The sequence below is a fragment of the Carassius auratus genome, chromosome 15 (assembly GCF_003368295.1).
Source record: "Carassius auratus strain Wakin chromosome 15, ASM336829v1, whole genome shotgun sequence".
Classification (NCBI taxonomy): domain Eukaryota; kingdom Metazoa; phylum Chordata; class Actinopteri; order Cypriniformes; family Cyprinidae; genus Carassius; species Carassius auratus.
This window is the reverse complement of record NC_039257.1, coordinates 4,351,712-4,375,381: the sequence shown is the minus strand read 5'-3', so window position 1 is coordinate 4,375,381 and position 23,670 is coordinate 4,351,712. Positions and strand designations below refer to the sequence as shown.

The window sequence follows — 23,670 nt, the reverse complement described above, 5'->3', positions numbered from 1 at the left end:
CTGAAATTAGCTTTGGATTCCCATATGCACAGGGCAGGCTTCCAGCAGACCCCAATTACAATGCAGCAAAGCCAGAGAGGGTGCAGGGCAGACTGTGTGGAGCCCTCCTGGTCTGCTCCCTCGCTCAGGCACACACACACGCTGTCACTACCACAGACTTGACAGACTACCGCAATGAGGCGCACAGCACGCACAGATCTGACTCACACACACAGGCCCTCAAACACACTTTTATGTGGACACCTGCATCATCGTACTCATTCACACACATTTTAGATCAACCACGTGTGCAGCTGTGTGCAAGATTCAACACCACAAGTCACTTTGGAGTTAATCGAGTTAAACCTGCGGACACATTGAGAGATACTTACCTACTTAAAACAAATACCCTGTGGGGTAGAAAGTGAAAGAGGTAAAATTTGGAGGGGGGGGGGGGGGTATATATAGCTGTAGTCCACCACCGGAGGGAGCCTCTCTGATTCCTACAGTATGAAAGAGCAAAAGTATTTCCTGTGATTCTGTTTTTATTTACTTTATGAAAACATGTGAAATCCTGTGGTCGATTGTAAAGAATTTGATTGTGAAGTCATTTTTCTTTCACAGTGATTGAGAATGACATGATTATTTCCCTTGGACTGAAATTGATTTTGTGGCTTTTCATAGTAGTGCAGATGGTGACAGGCTCATCTTAGAACTGCTCACGTCTTCATTTTGTCTTCAGTCCTTGGTTAAGACTTAAGCTTTAAATTAAAAATGTATGTGCAGGACTTAACAATTAAGATGTCTATACAATGATATTAAAAAAAACAGTTTAAGTAAAGTTTTTTTTTTTTTTTTTTACTTTTTTTTTATTACGATCGCTTTAAATGCACAATATGTACATTTCCGTCACTACAGCAAAATATATAATGCTGTTCTAGTGGTTTTTGGACATTTTCATAAAAAAATTGAGCCTTTAAATTCATAAACTCACTTTTCTTGGAAAATTACATTGCATACAGTCCATTCTGTTTGTGTTTAAATCAAAGTACTGGCAACTTCTACCTAGCTTACTTTTAAAAATGTGCTGTAAAGGGGATCAATGTTGATTTACAGTGTTGTTTCAAGTGATTTAGTCAAAGGCAGAGTCAAATGCGGGGTTCAGTTGTCCCTTTGCATGTGAATACAATTTTCCTATAATGCTCTTATTCCACAAAGGGAACAAAAAACCACACAATTCATAATATCTCGGATAATAAGCTCTCTCATAACTTTCAATCTTTCATCTCCTTTCTGCTTTGCAGATCCTTCATTCTTGAGTAGCTGGACTGGATGAGTCAAGTTCTTCTAACAAGCATATGTAAATATTTAAGGTCCCGTCTTACAGAATGTTTATAATTCATTTTGACCTAGCAAAGGGCCTAATCCAGGAATCATAATTTCAACAATAAGTTTGCCAGAGTTTGCAAGTCCACAAGCTGCAATTTTATGCATGAGGAATTGCTAATTTAAAAAGGAGCTGGAGGAACACTCAGAGGAGACCTTTGTGGTTTAAATATATAAGATTTGGCCCACCAGCATTTTTCTAGCTTCATTTTGGGCATTAGTATTGGCATTAATATACGACAGGGTTAACACTCAGTTGGCTTTAAAGGGTCCTCTTGGCTCTTTTTTTGCATCACTGTGGGCTGCAGTTGAATAGTTTACTAAAAAAGTTAGCCACAGTCTCTATTTTAGGTTCATGTCCATCATTGCAGAGAAATTCTTCTGTAGGAGAACATTCCTTAAGTTTACACCCCAAAAGAAAAGGGAGTTGAAGGGGAAAATTAAGTATTTTAAGTTTAGATCTATCTATAACAAACATGCCATGCCAACATTAACTAAAATAATCATCATGACAGGAATTTAAAGGATCTTTTTGTTAATAGGCAAAAAACAAATGACTAAATGACTAATGACTAAAACAATCAGACAATAAGACTGTAAGACCTTTTTTGGATGTGGCTAACCACTTTGTGGTTTCTTTTTTCATTTTAGTACAGTGAAGCTTCTCATTTTAATTATAGCAATAATATCTTGACTTATTAGGTGACAGTAGAATGCAGGTACAACATGTGTGCTCATGGTGTGCTGCTGCATTTCTTAAAGGTGAACCCATGCAACATGTGGAAAGCCACTTAAGCATTCTTGTCATAACTGTAACTGAGCCTGCTTGTGTAATTCATCTTTTTGTAATGCATGATTTTAAAAATTTTGGGATAATGTTGAACCGCTTTCTGTTAGTTCACTTATGCTTGTTTCTCTAACTAATGTCCTTTTCATTTGTCCTGTCAGGTTTTGTAAGAAGAATATTCAATGAAGAGTAAAGGAAGGACGATTATGGATCCATTGCATCAAAACAGGACTTGGATACTGGTGGTCTTCTATGTGGCGCTACAAGTCATGACCATCCACTCATCCATGGTGCCAGGAACGTTGCAGCTCCAGCTAGATGAGGAACAGCCAGCAGGAACTGTAGTAGGTGACATTAGTGCTGGCCTCCCACCTGACATGACTGCCACCCATTATTTCATCTCGGATCATCAGGGTACAGGCGTCGGCACCGATCTAGACATCGATGAGAGTACAGGGATCATAAAAACCGCAAAGGTCTTGGACCGGGAAGTGCGGGACCGTTACAGCTTCATAGCAGTCACCATAACAGGAATAACCATAGAAGTTACCATCTTAGTAAATGACATCAACGACCATGCTCCAGTGTTCCCAAGAAAAAGAGCCACGTTTAAGATTCCAGAACAGACAACCATTGGCACCAAGTTTCCTCTTGAGCCTGCTTTGGATGCAGATGAGGACCAGCTCACTACGCAAGGCTACATCATAACGGATGGAAATGTAGGACAGGCTTTTCTTCTTGAAACCAAACGAGGATCCAACAAAGTGCTCTACTTGGATTTGGTAGTCAATACAGTTTTGGACAGAGAGACGAGATCTTCATACACTCTACTCTTGGAAGCATTTGATGGTGGTTCGCCCAAGAGGACGGGACAAATGATCCTGGATGTGATTGTGCAGGACATCAATGATAATGCCCCAGTCTTCAACCAGAGTCGCTACCATGCAGTGATCTCAGAGAACCTTCAACCTGGGAACAATATACTGCAGGTGTTTGCTTCAGATGCTGATGATGGCGACAATGGGTTGGTGCTCTATGACATCAACAGGAGACAGAGTGATCCTGATCGCTACTTTGTCATTGACACTCGAACTGGGGTTATTACTCTGAACAAGCCTTTGGATTTCGAGATGAGAAGAGTTCACGAGCTTGTGGTACAGGCTCGGGACAATGCCAGTCAACCAGAGGTCACCAATGCCTTCGTGACCATCCAGGTGCGAGACTACAATGACAACCAGCCCACCATGACCATCATCTTCCTCAGCGAGGATGGTTCTCCACACATCTCTGAAGGAGCACAGCCTGGCCAGTACGTGGCAAGGATTTCGGTCACAGACCCTGATTATGGAGAATATGCCAATGTGAATGTGTCTTTGGAAGGGGGTGATGGAAAGTTTGCTTTGACCACCAAAGACAGCATCATCTATCTCATCTGTGTAGATCAGATCCTTGATCGTGAAGAGCAAGACCATTATGAACTCAGAGTCTTGGCCACGGATTCTGGCACTCCTCCTTTACGGGCAGAGTCTTCATTTACCATTCAGGTCATGGATGTTAACGACAACCCACCTTTGTTTGACCAGCCAGAATACACCCAGGTTATTCCAGAGGTTGCATTTCCAGGAAGTTTTGTTGTACAGGTTACAGCACGGGACAAAGACCAGGGACCCAACGGAGATGTTCAGTACAGCATCCTACAGAATGAAGAAACTCATTCAGACTGGTTCGGTATTGACGCAGTCACTGGTATCGTCACCACCTTGACCCAACTCGACTACGAAGCGGACCCTATGCCAAGTGTAACTGTGGTTGCTGCTGACAGGGGTCAACCACCTTTATCTTCTACAGCTGTGGTCAAAGTGATTCTTCAGGATATTAATGATAATGAACCTGTGTTTGGCAGCAAGTTCTACAATGCATCCATTAAGGAGAACACAGCAGCAGGGACCTGTTTCATGGAGGTAGGACTATTATTTCTTTGTCTAGAAAAGCTACATTTGTATTATACTGGTTAATATGCCGACTTCTGAGGTTTTTGGGCATGAAGTGTGTGAAAACCCCAATGCAGAATGTCTGTCTATTTAAGACAGATTGTTAGAGAGCACTTTTAAAGTGTGTAAACTGAGTAAATGGAAATAGTCATTTTAGGAAATTGACTTGGAAACCAGCATGATAAATTGTAAGATATTGGGGAGCGAGCTTAAGTAAGCTTTGTTTAGATTGGACTGTGTCAGTTGGGAGTTACTCACTCTCCTCAGGCTGTGTGGGGATTGTTTTTTACTAGCTGTTTTTACTTACACCTCTATGGAGAATGAGAAATGACTTGCGTATAAAAAAATAAAAATAAAAATGCAGAAATAAATAAATAATTAATTGAATAAATAATTAATTGAATAAATATTTAATTGAATAAATAAACTAAATTATGAAATAAATAAATGAATAATTAAATAATAAAATAGTGAACTAAATAAATGTATAAATGCAGATATGCATAAATCAATGAAAAAATAAATTATCTAATTATGATATTTTTGTACCATTGTGCTATATTACATTTATTTCTACATTTATTTATGTATTTCTACATTTATTTATTTGTACATTTATTTATGCACTTCTACATTTATTTATTTCTGTATTTCTGTGTCCGTATGTTAATAAGGTAGGCGGTCCCTACCTCTCTCAGTGCAGGATTGGTTAAACTGGATAATTATCATTATGGCTGGACTACTGTGGATACTAGTTCTGTTAAATATGGCAGTTTTTTTAAGTACCATTGCTAATGATATGTGTTTAACAATAGAACTGCTGGAATTATATAACTACTAGAATGGCCATTGCAGTCATTCTGACCATTCATACTAGATAAAAAAAAAAATAATAATTGTGTAAGAGCTACGTAGATCACTCCTGAATGTGCGTGTCTCACTTTGTGTCCCGCAAGCGGGAGAGCAAAAGTTTTTCAATGCAGTGAAAATTTTGTATTTGAACGTCTAAATGCCAACAAATATGAACTGAAGCAGAATATTTCTGTAGATAAAATATGTTGTGAATTTCGGAAGTGATTACATGCATCTTTTTTCAATATATTTTTACTTTTGTACTTTACAACGCTCTGGAGTTATTAGAAATGTTTGGATCACATAAATCGGAAACAATTCTATGCAGCCACAACTGGAATTGGATTTATGAATAAATAGCATGGGTAATAAAAAGTCGTAAAAAAAAAGGAAAGAAAGAAAAAGAAAAAAACCTAATTAGTTTGTTTTATTTCACAATATCAGTTTTGTCAGGGCTAAAATTAGCCTGTACGCATAAGACTAGCATAAAAATAATAATAGCCATTATTATTATTATTATTATTATTATTATTATTATTATTATTATTATTATTATGGCTATTTTGTCATAACATACTAGGCAATCATTGATAACAGCCAGGCTAGTCTTCCAGACTAACACACCTGGAACCATTGCAGCTGTCAGGTGATGTGAACCTCAAAGGCAAAGAAATTATGCATGTAATGTAGTGGTCGACAAATATATTGCCAATGCCGATGTATTGGCCGATACGTTTTTCTGCTTGGCCGATGTGTTCGAGGTAGCATTAAGCAAATACGCATTTATTTCATTTAAACAAATCATTTACAAACGGTGAGATCCAGCTGTGAGATCTTGTGAAGTGTGCATTTTTATCCAGCATGATAGCATATTCTCTGTGTGACGGTTGGCCTATGTTAATTGAATGCTTTAAATTTTAAACCTGATTTCAAATGATGCTGCTTATGCATTCGCCCATTGTCATAGTGTTACCTTATATGTTTATTTTACACATTTTTTAATTCCATTGTCAAATGATTTAAAAAAAAATAATAATAATTTCAGAGGTTTCAAAGATATCGGCATCAGCTGTCAAAAAACCAATATCAGTCGACCACTTATGTAATGTACAAAGTTAATTCATGTTCTTATAATAAATTTTAAATAGAATACCAATTGGTATTTTAGAGCACCCTGGTTGCAATTTAGGGTACATGCCATGATAGCTTACAGGAATAGTGTTGGGCAATATGGTAATTTTTTTAATCAGCATATGGTCAGTCCATGAGATCGACAATGCACAATATTCTCGTGCATGGATGGGCAAAAGAGATTCTCTCTGTACTTGTCATATCATAACTATTTAGTGTTTTAAACCATGCTGGTGCATGAGAGTGAGCCTATGGAAGCACCAATAATCTAAAAAAATATACTTTCAAACATACTGATAAATTACTGTTTAATATAAAATAATGTATTTTGTATAATGTCCTGTGACAAACTAGCCGCATATGCGCAGTATGCATATCTGTCTAGATGTTCTGCAAAATCAGTCAACGGTAAAAATCAATAGTAGATTTCACTGGAATTAGGGTTGTGATGGTAAGGAAATTTTCCCACTGGTTAATCGATGTGTGACAATACCAATAATACCGGTATCACCTTGGGGAAGGGAAGGAGGCATTCCCTCTTTTCCTCACTTTTAAATAGCTTGTAAAAGTGGTGTGCACATTTGAAAAAAAAAAAGAAAGTATTATCTTTGCCTTTAATGTGTGTGTATTTATATAAACATAATAAATATACACAGTACACATACTTTTTTTTTTAGCTAACTTAGATGTTACTCTTCGCTGAACAACTCAAATATTATTTCAAAAGCTCTTTAAAATTAAATATGTACACAGTTTGAATTTAATGAAGGTATAGTCAAATGTTTTAGTTAGCATGTTTTTGTGTTTTTTGGTATCGAGAACCATGGATTTTCACTGGCATCGGTACCGAATACTGAAATTTTGATACTGTAACAACATTCATTTATTTATGTATTTGTACATTTATTCATTTATGTATTTATTTCTGCATTTATTTATACTTGAGTAATTTCTTGTCCTCCATAGACCTCACAATATTTTTTTATGGTTCCATTAGTGATTATTTTAGTTATTTTTTATTAAATATTAAGTTAAATATTAAATCTAAAAATATTTCTTGAAAAAATTATTCTATTGCGGGATAAAGAGTCAGTTTGACTATTCTCACAACGGTGAACCAAATCATTAGAGTTATTTGTTCTGTAATTGGACTAGTCTTGCTCTCTGTTTCAAGCTGTAGATTCAGTAGGTGTTGTGCGTCACTGAACAAGTAATGTTGGAAACTCTGCCAGATTACTTTAATATGGTATTCTGTCCACATTTGTGGATGAACCTCTTTTGGTTCTGGTATTTACAAAGAACTAACTCTAGATTCATAACCTTACTAGTCGTGTGAAAAGAGGTCAGTTGAGGTTTGCACTTTGGTCTCTTCTGGCCTTGAATTCATAGTCCCTTTTGTCTGCTGACTATAAAAGACACCAATTTTTTTTTTGTTCTCTGTGTTTTATCACTGTCTGTACAGGTACTTCAAAGTGTTTTCCTAATAATTTTCTCCACAGGCAAATTCAAAGCTCGTAATACATTTCCTAGTAAATCAAAACTTGTAATTTCACATGGTCACATATCAAGTGAAGGCACATTAATGCTTTCTCTGTGGTGGATTTGTGCTGGCGGGGGTTGAGACACACTCCAGCGAGCTGACAGAGGGCCCAGCAGACGGGAACTTGGCCCTGGGGTTTCTCCGGAGAGAGGGAGGATCGTGCCTGGGAGAGGTTTTGGGACTGGCTGACTCCTTTCTGCTGTAGAGTGGGAATAGTAGCTGCGCAGGGTCAAGTGGGAGGTCTGGGAGTAAAAATAGAAGTTTAAAGTGGTATTACTTAAGTTCGGAATTAGGAATCGGATCAGCAGCACTCGGGTCTACAAATCAAGTGCAAACCATATCTGATCGAGTGGCTCCTGTCTTGCTGTCAGTTTCCATCCTCATTGAACGAGTGCTAATGGTTTACAGACAGTTGCCAAAAGACTTCAGTTTTCAACACCAGAACAATATAAGGAGTTACTAAGTCTATCCTTACAACCATCAAAGCGAACTTGCCAAGGACGAGGTCCAAACCAACTGTCTCTCAGGCTGTGGCATGAACGACTGCTGTAGATGGGAGCTGGCATGCCACTCAAGAGCAGTTGGGAGTTTGATGATGCACAGACTGCAGAAATCACTGCCAAATCCACATCCAAGCATCACAGCACGGTACTTGATGAGTTGCTTTTTTCCCTTCATCAGAGATCCCTGAGCGCAGAGTTCCCACCGCCTCCCTTTTTCTGAATCAAAGCTTCTGTCCAAATGCCATTACAATGGGGCTATTGTGATCATTCATTTAACATCTGAACTGGGCTTGATTTCATTTTTTCCAGTGTATCCCTCTCAGCGGAGCATGATTAGTTTAATGTGTACTGGCACTGCAGATTTACTACATTTTAGGTTTTGTCACTTTACTTGTGCGTAGCTGCCATTGGGCTGAGGAATAATTAACTGGGTTTTATTTTTCTTTTGGTGGAATTTCCACCCTTTGTAGTGTGAAAACTCTTGCGACTATACCCAGTTTTATTTTAACCGTAAAGATAACATGCAAAAGACTTGTGGCATTGGAATCAAGGGTGACTAAAATGATCAAATATGTTACTAAATTGTTATGACCAGAACTCTGCTTTCAATTACTACACACTATTATTAATAAAGCATAAAACTGAGCTAATTATCAGTCAATTTTGTTTTCACTCATTTATATGATATCATTGTTAGTTGTGGAGTATTCCTGCTTCAATATGGTTTTATTTAAGTTTTAGTATTGTAGGGCTGCCAAAGTTGTGCTAACTGGTGTCATTCCATTTAAATTCAATTCAGTTCAATTCAGTTTCTTTTCATAGTCTAGTGTTATTTGTGTTAAGTGGCTTTTTATTATTAATGGAGGCAAGTTGTAAAGATTTTGCTTTATAATATGATTATTTTTTCCCAGTTATGCTAGTTGTTGTTTTATTAATTTTCGTTAAGGCTGCACCGATTGAAATTTTCTTGGTTGATTCTGATTTCCAATTTTTTCCTGCCTATACCGATTTTTGCGGATTCTGAGCTATAATTGACAGCATACACAAACAAAAATCTACATTTTTACAAACTTAATGACATAATAAAATAAATGATTAAGAATTACAATTCCCGCATGTGCTTTCACACACAACCCGTAAAGATCCCGTAACGACACATGACATCAGGGCGTGACGGGTAATGTACGAGTCGAAAACATTAGGCACGTTATACTTTCACTGAAGCAAGCGAACGATCTCGGCGTTAGCGTGTAAAGTGAGGAACTAACTGATCTCTGCTTCATTACTGTTTGCACATATTTTTTCGGCGCGAACGTTGATCTTACTTCAAAACAGCTGGTAAAAGAGTCGCGCGATATCGCATCATCACTTCGACACGGAATTAGATCTGGCTTTTGTTTACACAGCGCTCATCCCGGGTTGAGTCTGGCAATGTTACTAGGTCCCCGACCCGGGTTCAATGCGGGAATCAATCCCGGGACGTGGTTGCTTTCACACAGAAGGCGACCCGGCATGTTCCGGCAATGTGACAGGTCCGACGTGCAGTGTGAAAGGGGCTTAATGTTTACTATGGCAATACACATTCACTCACAGTGAAGAATGTCCATGTTGACGACATTTTTACATGCAGATGTGAGCATAGGTGTGAAGTCGTCAAAATAGGCCGATCGTGTGGAGAACTGGCTGATTCTGGTCCCTGGCAGGTCGATCTGTGCATCTGTAATTTTCATGTAGAACATTTTTTGAGTTTTTTACTGTAATACTTGACAAACTTTTATCAGCAGTCATTTCATCAGTTGAGGCCGTTTATGTAGTACGTAAGCCACGATCCCAGCTGGTAAAATTTCTGTATTGATCCAACCCTGCTATTGTGTAATTATTAGAACCCTCTAACCAGTCTGAGAGTTTGGTGCTCCTATGGAGGACACAGATGAAAGGCTTCTCCTTGGTAAATGCACAAGAATGGCTTGAACTCAGCTGCTGTTTTGTCTCCTCTGCTAGGACACTTCACTTTTAAAGGCTACTATTCACAACACACTCCAACTGCGGACTTGGACATGTTCACCACCGGGGTGACGAGCGTTTTTCACTCTGTGTGAGGCAGCTGCATAATTGGTACATTTAGTCAAGTCTCCCTTTTCTTAATGGTTTGAATTGAGAGAGCTGTGAAAAAGATGGAGTGTGGTTGCTCGACAGGTCTCCACAGCACAATAAGCCAGGAAAGGCCTTTGTCCTATTCAGATTCATTGAGGGCCCTGAACAATCATCTGTTAGCGTAGTCTTGTTAGCATGGCATTCTATTTCTAAACCCCTTTATTTGCCTTTTTTCCCCCTGAAACACTCATCTTTGTGCTTGTTTGTGCTCTTTTTCTATGATAAATAATGGGCTCCAGAAATCAGTACCGTTCTCATGCCCAGTATGGCTGGAGATAAATTGAATATTAAGGGTATATAAGCAGTAATTCTTTTACCGTTATATATTAAGCAGTTTTTTTTTTTAAGTTTCGTGTTTCAAGGAATAGATTAAGTGAATCACTGAATCAGTTTCTTTGAATCGATTTTAGTGAATTGATTCCAAACTCTGATTGAACCATTTGTTTTCATCATCATATTTATATATATATATATATAGATGTTTGTTTATAAATATATTAATTTATGAGAAATGTTTCATAGTCCATATGCATTCTGGATCTCTTATGTCAGAAATATTAACATAAATTTGATCTTCAAGTCGTATAGTAATTTAAGAAAGCAAAATGAGTGCCAACAGTCCTCTACTGTCATTGCAAAAGTTTCCTCGGTTTTTATGGGAAGTTCTTTCTTCCTCATGGGGAGCTGTGTGTCTCCACAGCTCCTTATCTGATCTGACTTCACAGCTCATTAGGAGGGTGTCAGACCAACCTCATCACCCCAAAAACTTCTTAGAGAAATCTGTCAACACTGGAGGCTCTTTAAGAACTTGAGAGGAGTCCGAATATTTGAGCCAAACTAAAATATTTTGGCATTTGCCTGTTTCAGAACACTGAGTACAACTTGCGCGTCTATCAGCTTTCCTTTATAGCCTCAAAGACATTTCCTGTCTAATTCGTGCCTTGGCAACTCTCTGCTGGAAGTGAACTCCAAGCCCTGCACTGTCCTTGAAAAGACATCACTGATATTGTTCCATTTATCTTCCACAGTCTTTGATTGCCCCCGTGCCTTAAAAAATAGACTTGCAGGGCTTTCTTTGGTCAGGGGCAGCACTATATGTCTTTACCTCGTTGCCAGGTTTTTCAAAGGTGTATTCGTGTTCGGGACAATTTGGGGCATATTACTCATATCACTACAGCCAGAGATGTGATCACTCACAGCTTCAGACAAGTGCACTCCAGCTGTGTCTCTTTTCCTCCATCTTTAGACATTAAATCAGCCAAATTGTTGGAAAGTCAGAAGCAGAAAGAGGTTTCCGGATACTGACAGCAACTGCTGTCCAAAAGCTTGATAGTAGTATGTGCAGTTCCTTAGCTTACTTATTTCCCACACTTTTCCATAGCAATTAGTAGAACACTGAGAAGATCCAGAATGCATGGACTATGAAACATTTCTCATAAATGTATATATTTATAAACAAGCATCTAAAATGAGACTTTTTTATTTTAATATTTTTATTTATTTATTTATTTTGTTTCTATTTCCTGAATTACTTTGTGTTTCTGAATTTTCTACAGTACTGGCCTTCAATTCATTTTTACATATTATGTACAAGCACTCTAAATCAATTTGAGTCATCTGTTTCCAAATACCAAAACATTTATTTGATGAAATAGGATCTAAAGGAGTGACAGTCTATGAATATTTTAGAACTTTCAGAAATTATATGCATTTAATGTAATCCGTTTTTGGTGTGTTGCTTCAAAAAATTGTTTACAGCAAATTTACATTTAACTCACTGCTATATGCTTTTACTCACTGGATCAGTTTTTCTTTGAATGCTGGACACAAAATATCGACAAGCGGAGCTCAGTAGGCTTTTGCATGGACCTGGTTCCTGGGCTGAGAGGAGTGGATGTCTGCATGCCTCATTAAGCTGCACACATACTACCATATGGCATTTTTCTCTTGATCAGATGTCCAGTTTTTTTTTTGTTTCAGAATATGCCTCAGATGTTGCCTCTTTCCCCCAGTCTCCAAAAGCCATTCTCTGCTTTTCCAATGACTTGGTCACACTGCTTTAGTGGACACAAAAGATGATCATTCCTCCAGTCTGGTTTGGTGCCAGACAACTTTGCATAGTTTTTGCTCGTTTTCACAACAGACTTGAATAAGAGGATCAAAGCAACCATTTTTTGATAAATCTCTTTGGATTCTGAAGCAGAAACTGTGTAGAGAATTCATGGGGAGCTCAACATGGGCACTTTTGGTTATGGAAGTTGATATTTATGTAGTTGGTTTTTGAAAGAATAAAGAGATTTGGACAGAATCTACCGATTTGAATGCTGTTTATTTGCGCGAATGCAAAATGCAGTGTTTGTAGTGATTCTTTTAGTTGACAAGGAAATTTTTTACAAACATATATATATATATATATATATATATATATATATATATATATATATATATATATATATATATATATATATATATATATATAATATAACTTTTTTACATTTTTTTTTATTGGTTTGCTATCTATATTTATTACCCTGGACCACAAAAACAGTCATAAGGGTAAATTTTTCATAAATGTATGGTTAGGATAGGACAATATTTAGCCAAGATACAACTATTAGAATATCTGCAATCTGAGGGTGCAAAAAATCTAAATATTGAGGAAATCGCCTTTAACGTTGTCCAAGTGAAATTCTTAGCAATTTATATCACTTATCAGAGATAAGTTTTAATATATTTATGGTAGGAAATTTTCAAAATATCTTCATGGAACATGATCTTTACTTAATATCCAAATAATTTTTGGTATAAAATGCATACATACAATGTATTTTTGGCAATAGCTACAATAGCTACAAGCAACTTGAGGTTTTGTGGTCTAGGTTCACATTTTAGCAAATATCAGTCACACTTTTTAATGTCCAATTCTCGTTATTTACAAACAATGATGAACTATGTCTTTTGCCTCAATAAACTCCTAATTTGCTGCTTATTGATAGTTAGTTAGTTAGGTAGTTATTAAGTTTAGGAATTGATTAGGATTAGGGATGTAGAATACAGCAACGCAAACTATGTGCTTTATAAGTGCTAATAAACAAATGTTAATAATAAAGAATTGGTCCCTGCACTGAAGTGTTATCTAAATACCATATATACTTCAATAAAATGCAGTTATCATGTATATATTAAAGAGTAAGTAAACATATCAAAAAAGGCAAGGCAATACACTGGGAAAAAATGCGCACACACACACACACTTATTGGGTTGTTTTGTGCACTTTGATAAATTGCTGTTGTCATTACACTGTATAGTTTAAACAATTACAAGTAGCTTCCAAATGTTTGCAAGTTTTGTAGATGTTTTTGCATAAACAGAAAAAAAGAAATGCCCATTGAACAGTTCCAAATTCTCTTCATGTTGTTGAATGTTGCCTTGCTAATATTAACATCTGAGCTCCCTGTTTAGTTGTGTGCCGTTGTTTACAGGCAAACCTTGCAGTCAATATAACTAATAAGCAAATACAAGAAGAGGGAAAGCCATCTAGACAGTCTTGGTGGCATACTCCTGTCCTCTCCCCTGCAGGCGCTCTATCACTTTCGGGCCAAGCCTCCGCTGTTTTTAGTTCTCCTCCATGCTGCTCTTTCCTGCCGCTAACTGCCATGCCCCTGCTACCCCGGCTCTGTGGTTTAGTACAGTATTTACACAGAGCAGCCAAATTGCAGGAAACGAGATGTACTACTTAATGTGTTTGCAAATATAATACTTCCTCGAGCACTTTGTTTGAGGCCAAGCGGGCGCACTGAAGCGAATATAAACATGGACGCACATCTGGACGTTTTGTGGGTGTCCAGGTCAAAGTTGCTCTACTTGAGGCAACTGCCTGTGTTTTTATAGCACGTAGAGCCCATCAATTCAAATCCAATGCATCTGTCCAACTGTAGCAAAGTGGGGGGGAAATGTTTGACTTACTAGGGTGTGAAGGAAAGAGCTCACAGTGCATTGCTTAGCTGTGACAAATTTAAGATGTATTTGTGTGGTAAGACAACAGCAAGAAAGAGGGAGATGAAAGACTTATGGACCCCTCGGTTGTTTTGGTATTAGAGATTTTTGAATAGTTACTTGGGACAGTTCTTGTGGTTTGCTCTGTGTTTTCATTACAGCTGTTTGGTAGTCACTAGTCAGGCATTGAATCTCAGTCAAGGTAGATGCCATATTAAGTTTGACAAAAATGAAAATGTGAGGCTAAGCAGACAGTACTGGAGATTTTCAGATATCGGTTTATATTATGCATGCTCATTTCCTTTATTTTTACAATTTAGATTACCTTTGTCATCGCTTAATGCTCACTTAAAATAAATCTTTAAAAACTCTGTGTATAAGCAATTATCAGCTTGTTTTTACAGCAGATTGACAAACAGGATATTTCCTTAATTTGATTTGATTTTTAGTAGGGATGCACGATCATGATTTTTCATGGCCGATTCTGATACCGATTATTTTACAAGCTAACTGGCCGATTCAGCTTCAGTGAACTGGAAAGAGACTCTTTTTTTGTGCAGTCCACTTCCTGCTGTCTGTGCCTCAGACATGTAGCTCTGCACTTCCAGTGCTGAACGGCTACCCATGTCCTGTGCACAGATTTCGAAATACTTCCACACAAATGACATGATAGCGAATGATTACAATGCAGTCTGTGCGCGCGGGCGCACTTCCGGAAAAATCGGCCGAAAAAAGACCAAGAACTGGCCGATTGCCAAACGCGTATTTTAAGCAAAAACCGTCCGGTTCCGATTTATGGCCGGTCAACCGGTGCATCCCTAATTTTTAGTGTCATTCACAAGAGCAAACACTTGTTTTTCTTTTATATTTGACAGAGTTGCATTCTTTTGGAAGCAAATGGGTCTTGAGGGACAGGATTTTACTATGGTTTTGGGGGTCCAAAGCTCACATCTGGAATCGGGGGGTAGTGCTGTTTGGGTGCTTGTCATTAGATGCGGGGTTTTTTTGCCAGACTTTGTGCTGCAGGTGAGCAGGACCTCTGAAGATCACTGCCAAAATAGTGATGGATGAGCGGCAAAAGAGAGTAAGGAAAATACACTCCAGAGGGACAGTGGTGTCTGAGCAGTTGGAGAGAAGCCTCAAATCAGCAGCTGGAGTTAGCTGTGAATGCTTCCCCACCGGTGTCTCTTCCTCTATCCAATTTTTTCATGGCGTCTCTTTATTCTTCTTCTTATTCTTCTTTATTTTGGCCTTCTCTTTCACTCACAAAAAACATTTAATATAAATGTTATTTGACTCTTCTTTTCAAGCTAAAATATCTAAACAAGGTAAATTTACTTATTTCAGAATTATTTAACACATTTAATATAAGTCTGTTACCTAAATAAATAAATGTTACTTAGAATTGGGTTTTTACGTCTCACAATATGGCTCTCCCAAAAATAATTTGTAAAAAAATCATCTCACAATTATCGGTTTTATTTTTTGCTCTGGGGCGGAAATGGGCTTCCTTACATTTCAGGCACATCTTGTTGCAATGCGCACTATAATTTCATGGAAGTGCCCTCTCGTAATTCTTCTTGTCTTTTTATATATATTCCGGCCTAAACATCATAACCGCTGAGCAAATTGTCTCCATATTCCGAGCGTTGCAGCTTTAAAGAATGCATCCTTTATGTCTGCCAGCAACCTCAGGCCCCTGATTAAACTCTGCCAGTTGCAATAACGAGAATGCAATAATGCTACCAAGCAGGCTGTGCTCTGGAACTGAACCCAAGTAAGATTGTCCTGTTTCTCATTGTGAGTAGGATTACTTTGAGTTCAGTGAGATGAGTAATTGTTAGTGTAAAGGTGAGAGAACATAATTTTGTTTGACTTTGCTTTATTTATGACTTGGGTCCATGTTAAATAACGCTGAGAATAAGATGTTTGAAAGTGTATTGCTTACTTGAAAGAAACACATCTGTAAATCTCAAGGTTAAGTACAGCATATATACAAACAGCAGAACACACAAGATGTCCTGCATCAGAAAAGGTGAAAGAAGATTTGACATTTTGGCATTTTTAAAATTGATTTCTTTATGTACTTTAAGAGTTGTGAACTCAGCTCACATCACTATTTGATTACATTAATAAAAATGTCTATTTGATGCTTCAGAAACCAAAAGGCTTGTTTTAGGATGTTTTTGAGTGCATCCATGAAGATGTATAATTGTGCTGTAAATCAGATGTGCCCTCATAGTTTTAGAGTAAATCGGATGTGCTTTCATAAAAATCACAGTTGTGTTATAAATCATCATTAGAAGATCTCTTGAGGACATCTTCGTAGGTGATTTGTATAATCGTAAGGTGTTAAGGTGGGAAGGGACATCATAATCTGCCTTAGATTCCTCTCTAGATCAACCCAAATGCACCTGTGGGACACAATCTCCAGGAGGAATCCAGGAGAGAATCAGATTTATGGTAAGCTGGGGAACTACTCAGATAGTCTTAGCTTCCGAAAGAATGAGTGTCAAGCTTAGTGATCTTAAAGCTTTTTCACTCCTGAAAATGATGTTCCATACGCCATCCCTCACAGCTCATAAATAATAGGGGAATTAAAGCATCCCTCCTTGAGGAGGAAGGATCTTTAGGACTTTTTGCCGATCGAATGGAAAACCAGTGACCCTCCACTCCTGAGTTTTTACTAGGTGTTGGAGTAACTTTTTTCCCTCTTCTCGAGTAGGGCAGTGCAGTCTCGAAAGACTTCATGGTGGATTGCCCAGAAACGTTGTCTTCAATGACAGTACCTTCATCTTTCTCAAATCCTCCTCGGCTCCATTTAAAGAGGCTAGAGGCGGTAGCTAGGAGCGCAGAGGGCTTGTCAATGATTCTGTAAAACAGGCGCGATGTTACTGAGAGGGTAGCAGGGGTTGGACACATGTTTCCAGCTCTGCCTCAAGTCAGAATCCATCGGGGCTTCATGATGGAGTGCTGGAGAGGAAATGAATGGTCTAATGCAGTGCTTCTCAAACTTTTCCACCTGTGATCAAACTAGAACTACTGGTCAACTGATGTGTTTTTTATTACCGATATCTTAAAGAGCAGGGTGGCGATGGCTGGTATAATGTTTATAATAGCCCACTATTTAATTGAGATAATAAATAGCATAACATGCTGCAATTCAATTTGTATTTATTTTACATTTCTAGATTAGAAGTCAAGCTTTTGACATTTATTGACCAAAAACAAAAAAGGCAAATATTTGCAAATATCAGTCAACAGCTAATCAGTACGTATGATAAGAACCACTTACTCGCCACAAATGTTCTCAGTCATGCTTTAGCATTGAGAAAAGCTTATTTTGTGAGCAGCATAATTCCATATTTTGACTAATAGTATTCTTTAATATTTTATATGTTATTTTAAAATAAATTTAAAAGCAAAATGAAAAATGCCTTTTTGTTAGTTGATACATTTTTTCCAATTATTATTTATATATATATTTTTAAAGCAGAGTGGCCACACCAGTCAGGTTGCTGGTTTCAGCTGGATTATGCTGGTTTTCAAAACTTGGTCAAGTTGTCTCTCTGGTCAAAACGTCCCAAACCTCTTTAAAACTAGCCAGTGTGATTTGCCCGACTAGTTTGGGAGACCAGCTAAGACCAGAAAAATTTGCTTAGGCTGGTTGAAGCTTTTTTTCTGTAAGAAAGTACAAATATATGCTATGCACTTAGACACTTAAAGACAATAATCATGGAACCGGCTTTACTGACGAGATGCGGGTGATCATCACATGCGATATTTCGCCCAGCCCTACATCTTGTCAGCAAAGCTGGTTCTGTCATCAGTGGTAAATCTCTACACGTGCATGATTTCATGTGGAGCTGCATTTACAACACCGAGCCATTGTTCACTGAAAAGCTGCACAAAATATGATCGTGGTTGATGCAAATTAAATATTGCGCAATATTTATTGTGCATCCCTAAATATAAAAATCGCATGTAGTTCCAAAATAAGATATCAAATGTGGTAAAATAACATTAACAATTTTTATTATGTTTATATATATTTTTTTATGTCGTAATTTTCATGAGGCTTGTCAACTGCGCATCAGCACCGTTTGAGACCACTGGTCTAATGTATTTTCATTAGGTGTCCCGCTGGAATCCGATCTCAGAATCAGATCAGTGCACAGTCATCTTCTGAAGCATCAACGCTTTGATCTTTTAGCATCCCTGTGCCGTTTCAACTGCAACCTTGCTTTTCCCTTCAAATTTATTCCTCATATCAGACAGCCAGGAGGTATCCCACACAAGATGATTTATGCATTTCTTATGCACCTTGTACAGGGCAAAAATTTCAGGACATGTCATGTCATCAACTGTCTCGAATCAAAAACATTAATGCTGTCAGAATAGAGTTGCTTGACTCAGGGAAGAAAATGTAGATGTACCGGGTTCTGATGCAATAGCGATTCTTCTTTCTGTTTGAAGTCTGGTTCAAGTGTAAACCTGACTGCTTTATCAAAGCCTTCCTTTTTTTGTTTGAGAAGTGCTTCTGACATTTTAGGCAGAATCCTCAAACACAAACTTGATCACCTCTTCTCCTGGATGGCACTCAGAAACTATTCTTTAAAGACAATATGAAAACAAAATGGACCGTATTTATTTCTTTGGACAGGTTTCTGGTGTTTTTGTTGACAAATCTTCATTTAAAAGAAAAATACTTATCAAAATTTGATGACGTTCTATCTTTCAAAGATTTTTCCATTAACATCATCTCAAAAGTCCAGCGTGAACCAAATATATTATTGCAGCTTTTCTAAAGCGTTAACAGTAGTTTGCACAGCTAAATCCCTTCTGAAGAAACCCATCTTAAACCAGCCTAAACTGGCTTATTGGTCCTAGAATGGTCAAGCTGGTCTGTTGGCTGGTTTTACAGACATTTTGAGCTTGTTATAAAAAGTATTTTTTTCCTATTAAATGTCTTGCTTCACTCTAAAATATGTTGAATGGGTTGCTGGATGGCAAAGAATAATGCTTCATCTTGACTTTGAAATATTAAAAAATGCGTTCAGTACTGTGCTTTAATTCAACTACAGCAAACACGCTGCAATGCGGTTTTCTTTTCTATAAGTCTGTGTGGCATAAATCTGTACTGGTGTCAGTGTCTATAAACTCTAACACTGCTAACCATCATCTATGCTTACTCAAATGTGATTATTTATGACCTTTCCCTGGCTTGCCGAGTTTAGTATCCTGGAGGATCCATTACAGAGGCATATATTTCTCATTTATTCCTTATATTAACCAGAAAGTTAATTAACCTTGGATTCCAATTCAAATGTCCAGATCATTGCAAATGACATTAGCAAAGGTTTGTTATAGTTGTTGATTTGCATGTATGTAAACTCGAAAAGTATACAGAGAAAAAATGACGTTTCTGTCTTTATTCCAATCTCAATTGAAGCTCTGTCAGCACATCATCTCGGAGAACCACACTTGGTAGGCTCAAAAGGAAAAATGACCACTGGCAGCTGCCGAAAAGGTTTATGATCGAGTAAGAGGTGCCGCTGCGGGTTGTTTGAATCTGGGCCTAATGACGTGGGTTACAGGAGAAACTTGTGAGGGTTTTTGTTGATGTCTCGCAATGGATTTTAGCATAAGTAAAGGCTTTAAATATCCCTATTAATCTGCATTTGCCATCGATGAAATGACTTACAGCTATTCATCATTCCTTGGCACGGGTAGTGTGCGGAGCGGCCACTGAAGGCGGAGAAAATAAAGAGAAAAATGGATTGGGACAAGTCCGGAAAATATGAGCGAACAGAACAAAGAGCAGGAAGGAGGTGATTGGCATGCAGTGGCGAAGGCTCCAAAAAAGTAGAGCAATACTGATTGATGGAGGCTCAGATAGAGAAGACAAAATAAAGAAAGGTGGAGGGACTTTTAAACAACTCACTGTGATGAGCAATAGCCATCTTAGGAATTGGGCTGCAGTATTGGTTGACATGACAATGAGAACAGACTTTTGATCTGTCTTTCTTCAGTTTTGAAGGGGACTGCTATCGTATTGCTAACTAGGTTTACCCTATGGAGGCTTTTCTTTCTTAGATTTTATTTTTGGCCTGGGCTTTATTCCCTGTAGTTACATGCATTTTTTATGCTGAAATTATGAATCATCAATAAGTTTATTGCAGTTTTTTTTATTTTTTTTATTAATACATTTATTCATCAAGGACTCATTAAATTAATCAAAAGCGATAGTTGAGAAAGCTGTTCTTGATTTCCTCAAAAATATTAAGCAGAAAAGATTTCAACATTGACAGTTATAAGAAATGTTTTTGGGCATCAAATGAGCATATTAAAATGATTTCTAGGTAATGTGACACGGATGACTGCAGTAATAGCTGCTGAAAATTCAGTAATAAATAAGTAATACATACGATTTAAAAATATATTAAAATACAGACAATAATTTTAAAATGTAATATATTTTTTACAATATTAATCCAAATTTCTGTCATGAAACATGGTGTAGTCCAATTGGTCAAACTCAATATGCCACAATCACATCATTATCATGACACAGATGACTGTTGTTTTTTTTTTTTTTTTGTATCAGCAGGCAATGAGCTTGATGCTCAACATTCAAATACTTGACTAGTGCTTGCTGTAGCAGTTGCAGCACACTTCAGAAACCCTCCACCTTCCCCAGCTCCACCTGTATAGATCTGCTATGGGGTGACTCATGTATGCTGTATGGAGGTTATTCCATATATGTTACTGTATATTTGCAGCGGCAGTATTTCTTACATGCTCACAGCAGCATGTTGTGGATATAATTAATAATTCTTAATCTTTACACTTATATCGCTTTTCTTGGCACTCAAAGCGCTTTACATAGAAGAGGGTAATTTCCTTAGCCACCACTGGATATAGTGGCAGTAGCAAGTCTCGGTACTTGCTCTGTCACAGCAGCAGCGTAAGCAGATCTATTCTGCCAAGACCAAACACATTAACATTGTCATGTACATAACCATGGCATGACAGAAAAATATAAATGCAGCATTGGTGGATAAGAGCATTTAAAAATTTTGTTAAACCTTTTCTGCGCATCAGTGCATGGGACCCACAAAGTGTGCATGATAAGAAGAAAGTTTCATTTTGAGAGTGCCATTTTTTGTGCTGCTGTTCCTTAATTATGCTTTACTATGACCACCACTTCTAGACTCTTTATTGGTTAAGAAAATAGAGCATCTCTGTCTTTGTGAAGTTCTTCATTGTGAACATGTCTTATTCAATATACTCATCAAAGGCTGCTTAGCTATTAGTGGATTATGTCTCCAAGTGAGGGAGTTTATTCTACAGAAAATCAATGAGCTGTTTAAGAGCACATTCAGTCTGTTGAATGAAAGCCTGCTCACTCTGTGTGTTTATCATGTGTGATGTATGCCTGGCCGACAGTGGCAGCAGCAGGGCATGGGTCACTGATGGCCAAACTCAAAGTACACACCGGCAGACTCATCTCCCCCCCTTCCTCCTCTGCTTCTTTCTCTTCTTTGTTTCCCATTTGTGTACATATGAGGTGACTTCCTTGTCTTTGTGGATCTGTCTCCCAGGGGTCCTGATAAGAGATCTGGGTGGTCTGAGGAGGTGCCATCATGATTAGAATAAATTTATTATCTGTTTTCCACCAAACGGAGAAGAAGTGAGGCGCTATCGAAGCAAACAACACTTGTACTTATTTTCACTGATAAGCAATCACTGCCAGCTAGGGTTGTTAATGGGTCATATATACTGTATATGATGCTTATTGTAATTTATTTTGCATATCTGTTTATTTATTTAGAAAATACATTTAAAAATGGTATGCATTCATTGATTTGATTATAATAAGCATTATGTGGTGTGACTCATATATTGTGGTTGATTCGTATATTTGTATTATTTATTTACAATATTTACAAATAAATATATATATATATATATATATATATATATATATATGCCATATTTAAATATTTCTTATGTATTTGTAAAATAATATATATATATATATATATATATATATATATATATATATATATTAAAATGTAATTCTTTTTTTGTTCACATGTAAGTGATATGTAAAGGAAATATATTGATATTTTAACTTTTTACACCACATTACATTGTTAGAGTAAACCTTTTTTTGCAAAACAATCTATTTTTAATTGTATTTAAAATATATTTTCTTTCTTTTTTCATTGACGCCCAATTCATCATTGATCCTAATAACAATATCAATGGAATGAATGAAACCACAATGAATTGCTACAATGAATTCAATGTTGACATGGTAGAGAGATCTTTGTTTTCCAATTTAGCTTTCACTGAGTTATGTTCTTTCCTTGTAAGAAACTGCAAAATCTACAGGATTTGGCTTACTTTGCGTCTGTGAACGTTGTCAAAACATTGGCCAAAACACACAAATGGTGAGGATTTTTTTTGGCACCAAAAATGCTGGAGTGTCGATCAAGGTGGCTAGAGCTGACATCCATTAAAACACCTCGCAATCCATCCTTTAATTAATTTTCTGATTTTCTCCCTGGAGCGAAACCAGTAAAGCTTAAGTGATTTGATTTTATGTCACATTTTGTTTGTCAGGAACTTGAATCCAGGCACTAGACTCTCATGATATTCCATAGTAGAGTTGAGCTCTCTGGTCCAACACAGACATAGGAGTCTCCAAAACAATCCATTCATCATCATCTCATTCAGTGAACTGATTGGTTTTTTTTTTGGTCTGAATTTTTAGAAGAAAAGAACCCCACACAGATCCTTATATATACCATCTGTTTTAATTTGTTCAGAGAAAGTGTTGACGATTGTAATTGGAGATGTTCTTAAATATTTATAGCACTTAGTAGGTAATAAATTACGAACTACCTTTGATACAGGCAATTTGGTGTTTTGTAAAAGATTAGTTCTTGTGTCTCTCCCAGTGAAATACAGATTAATTCCCACTGGTTGAGAGCATTATACACCAAAGAATAATTTAAAATGAATATTTTCGCTTTTGAACCAGTGTCTACACAACTAGAGGACTGTTAAAGCCCAACTCTTCCTCTAAGAACCAGAGATTAGCTAATATTGTACATCCTTGCTTACTTGAAAATGCTTTAATTTGTTTCATTAACATGGCAGCTGCCTCTTTGTTTCCTTCTGGCAGGTGGTTTGAAGTGCACTATATTGGAGAATTAAAGTTTTTTTTTTTTTTTTTTAAGATATAACTAAAAAAGCAGTCCCAGATTAAAAGCTTTTAAGAACATGTCGCATTTTAGACCCTTTGTGACACTTTTTCCACTGTGTGCATATTCTCCCTG

The 23,670-nt window shown here is 37.2% G+C and overlaps 1 protein-coding gene across 1 annotated transcript in view; it reads left to right on the top strand.

The window, feature by feature from the left end:
• Window positions 1–23,670, top strand: part of LOC113114796 (protocadherin-16-like) — a 99,515-nt gene that overhangs the window by 7,856 nt on the left and 67,989 nt on the right. The window contains exon 2 of the mRNA XM_026281824.1: window positions 2,314–4,113. Coding sequence (XP_026137609.1) covers window positions 2,335–4,113 — 1,779 coding nt within the window. The 5' untranslated portion in view covers window positions 2,314–2,334. The remainder of the gene's footprint in view (window positions 1–2,313; window positions 4,114–23,670) is intronic.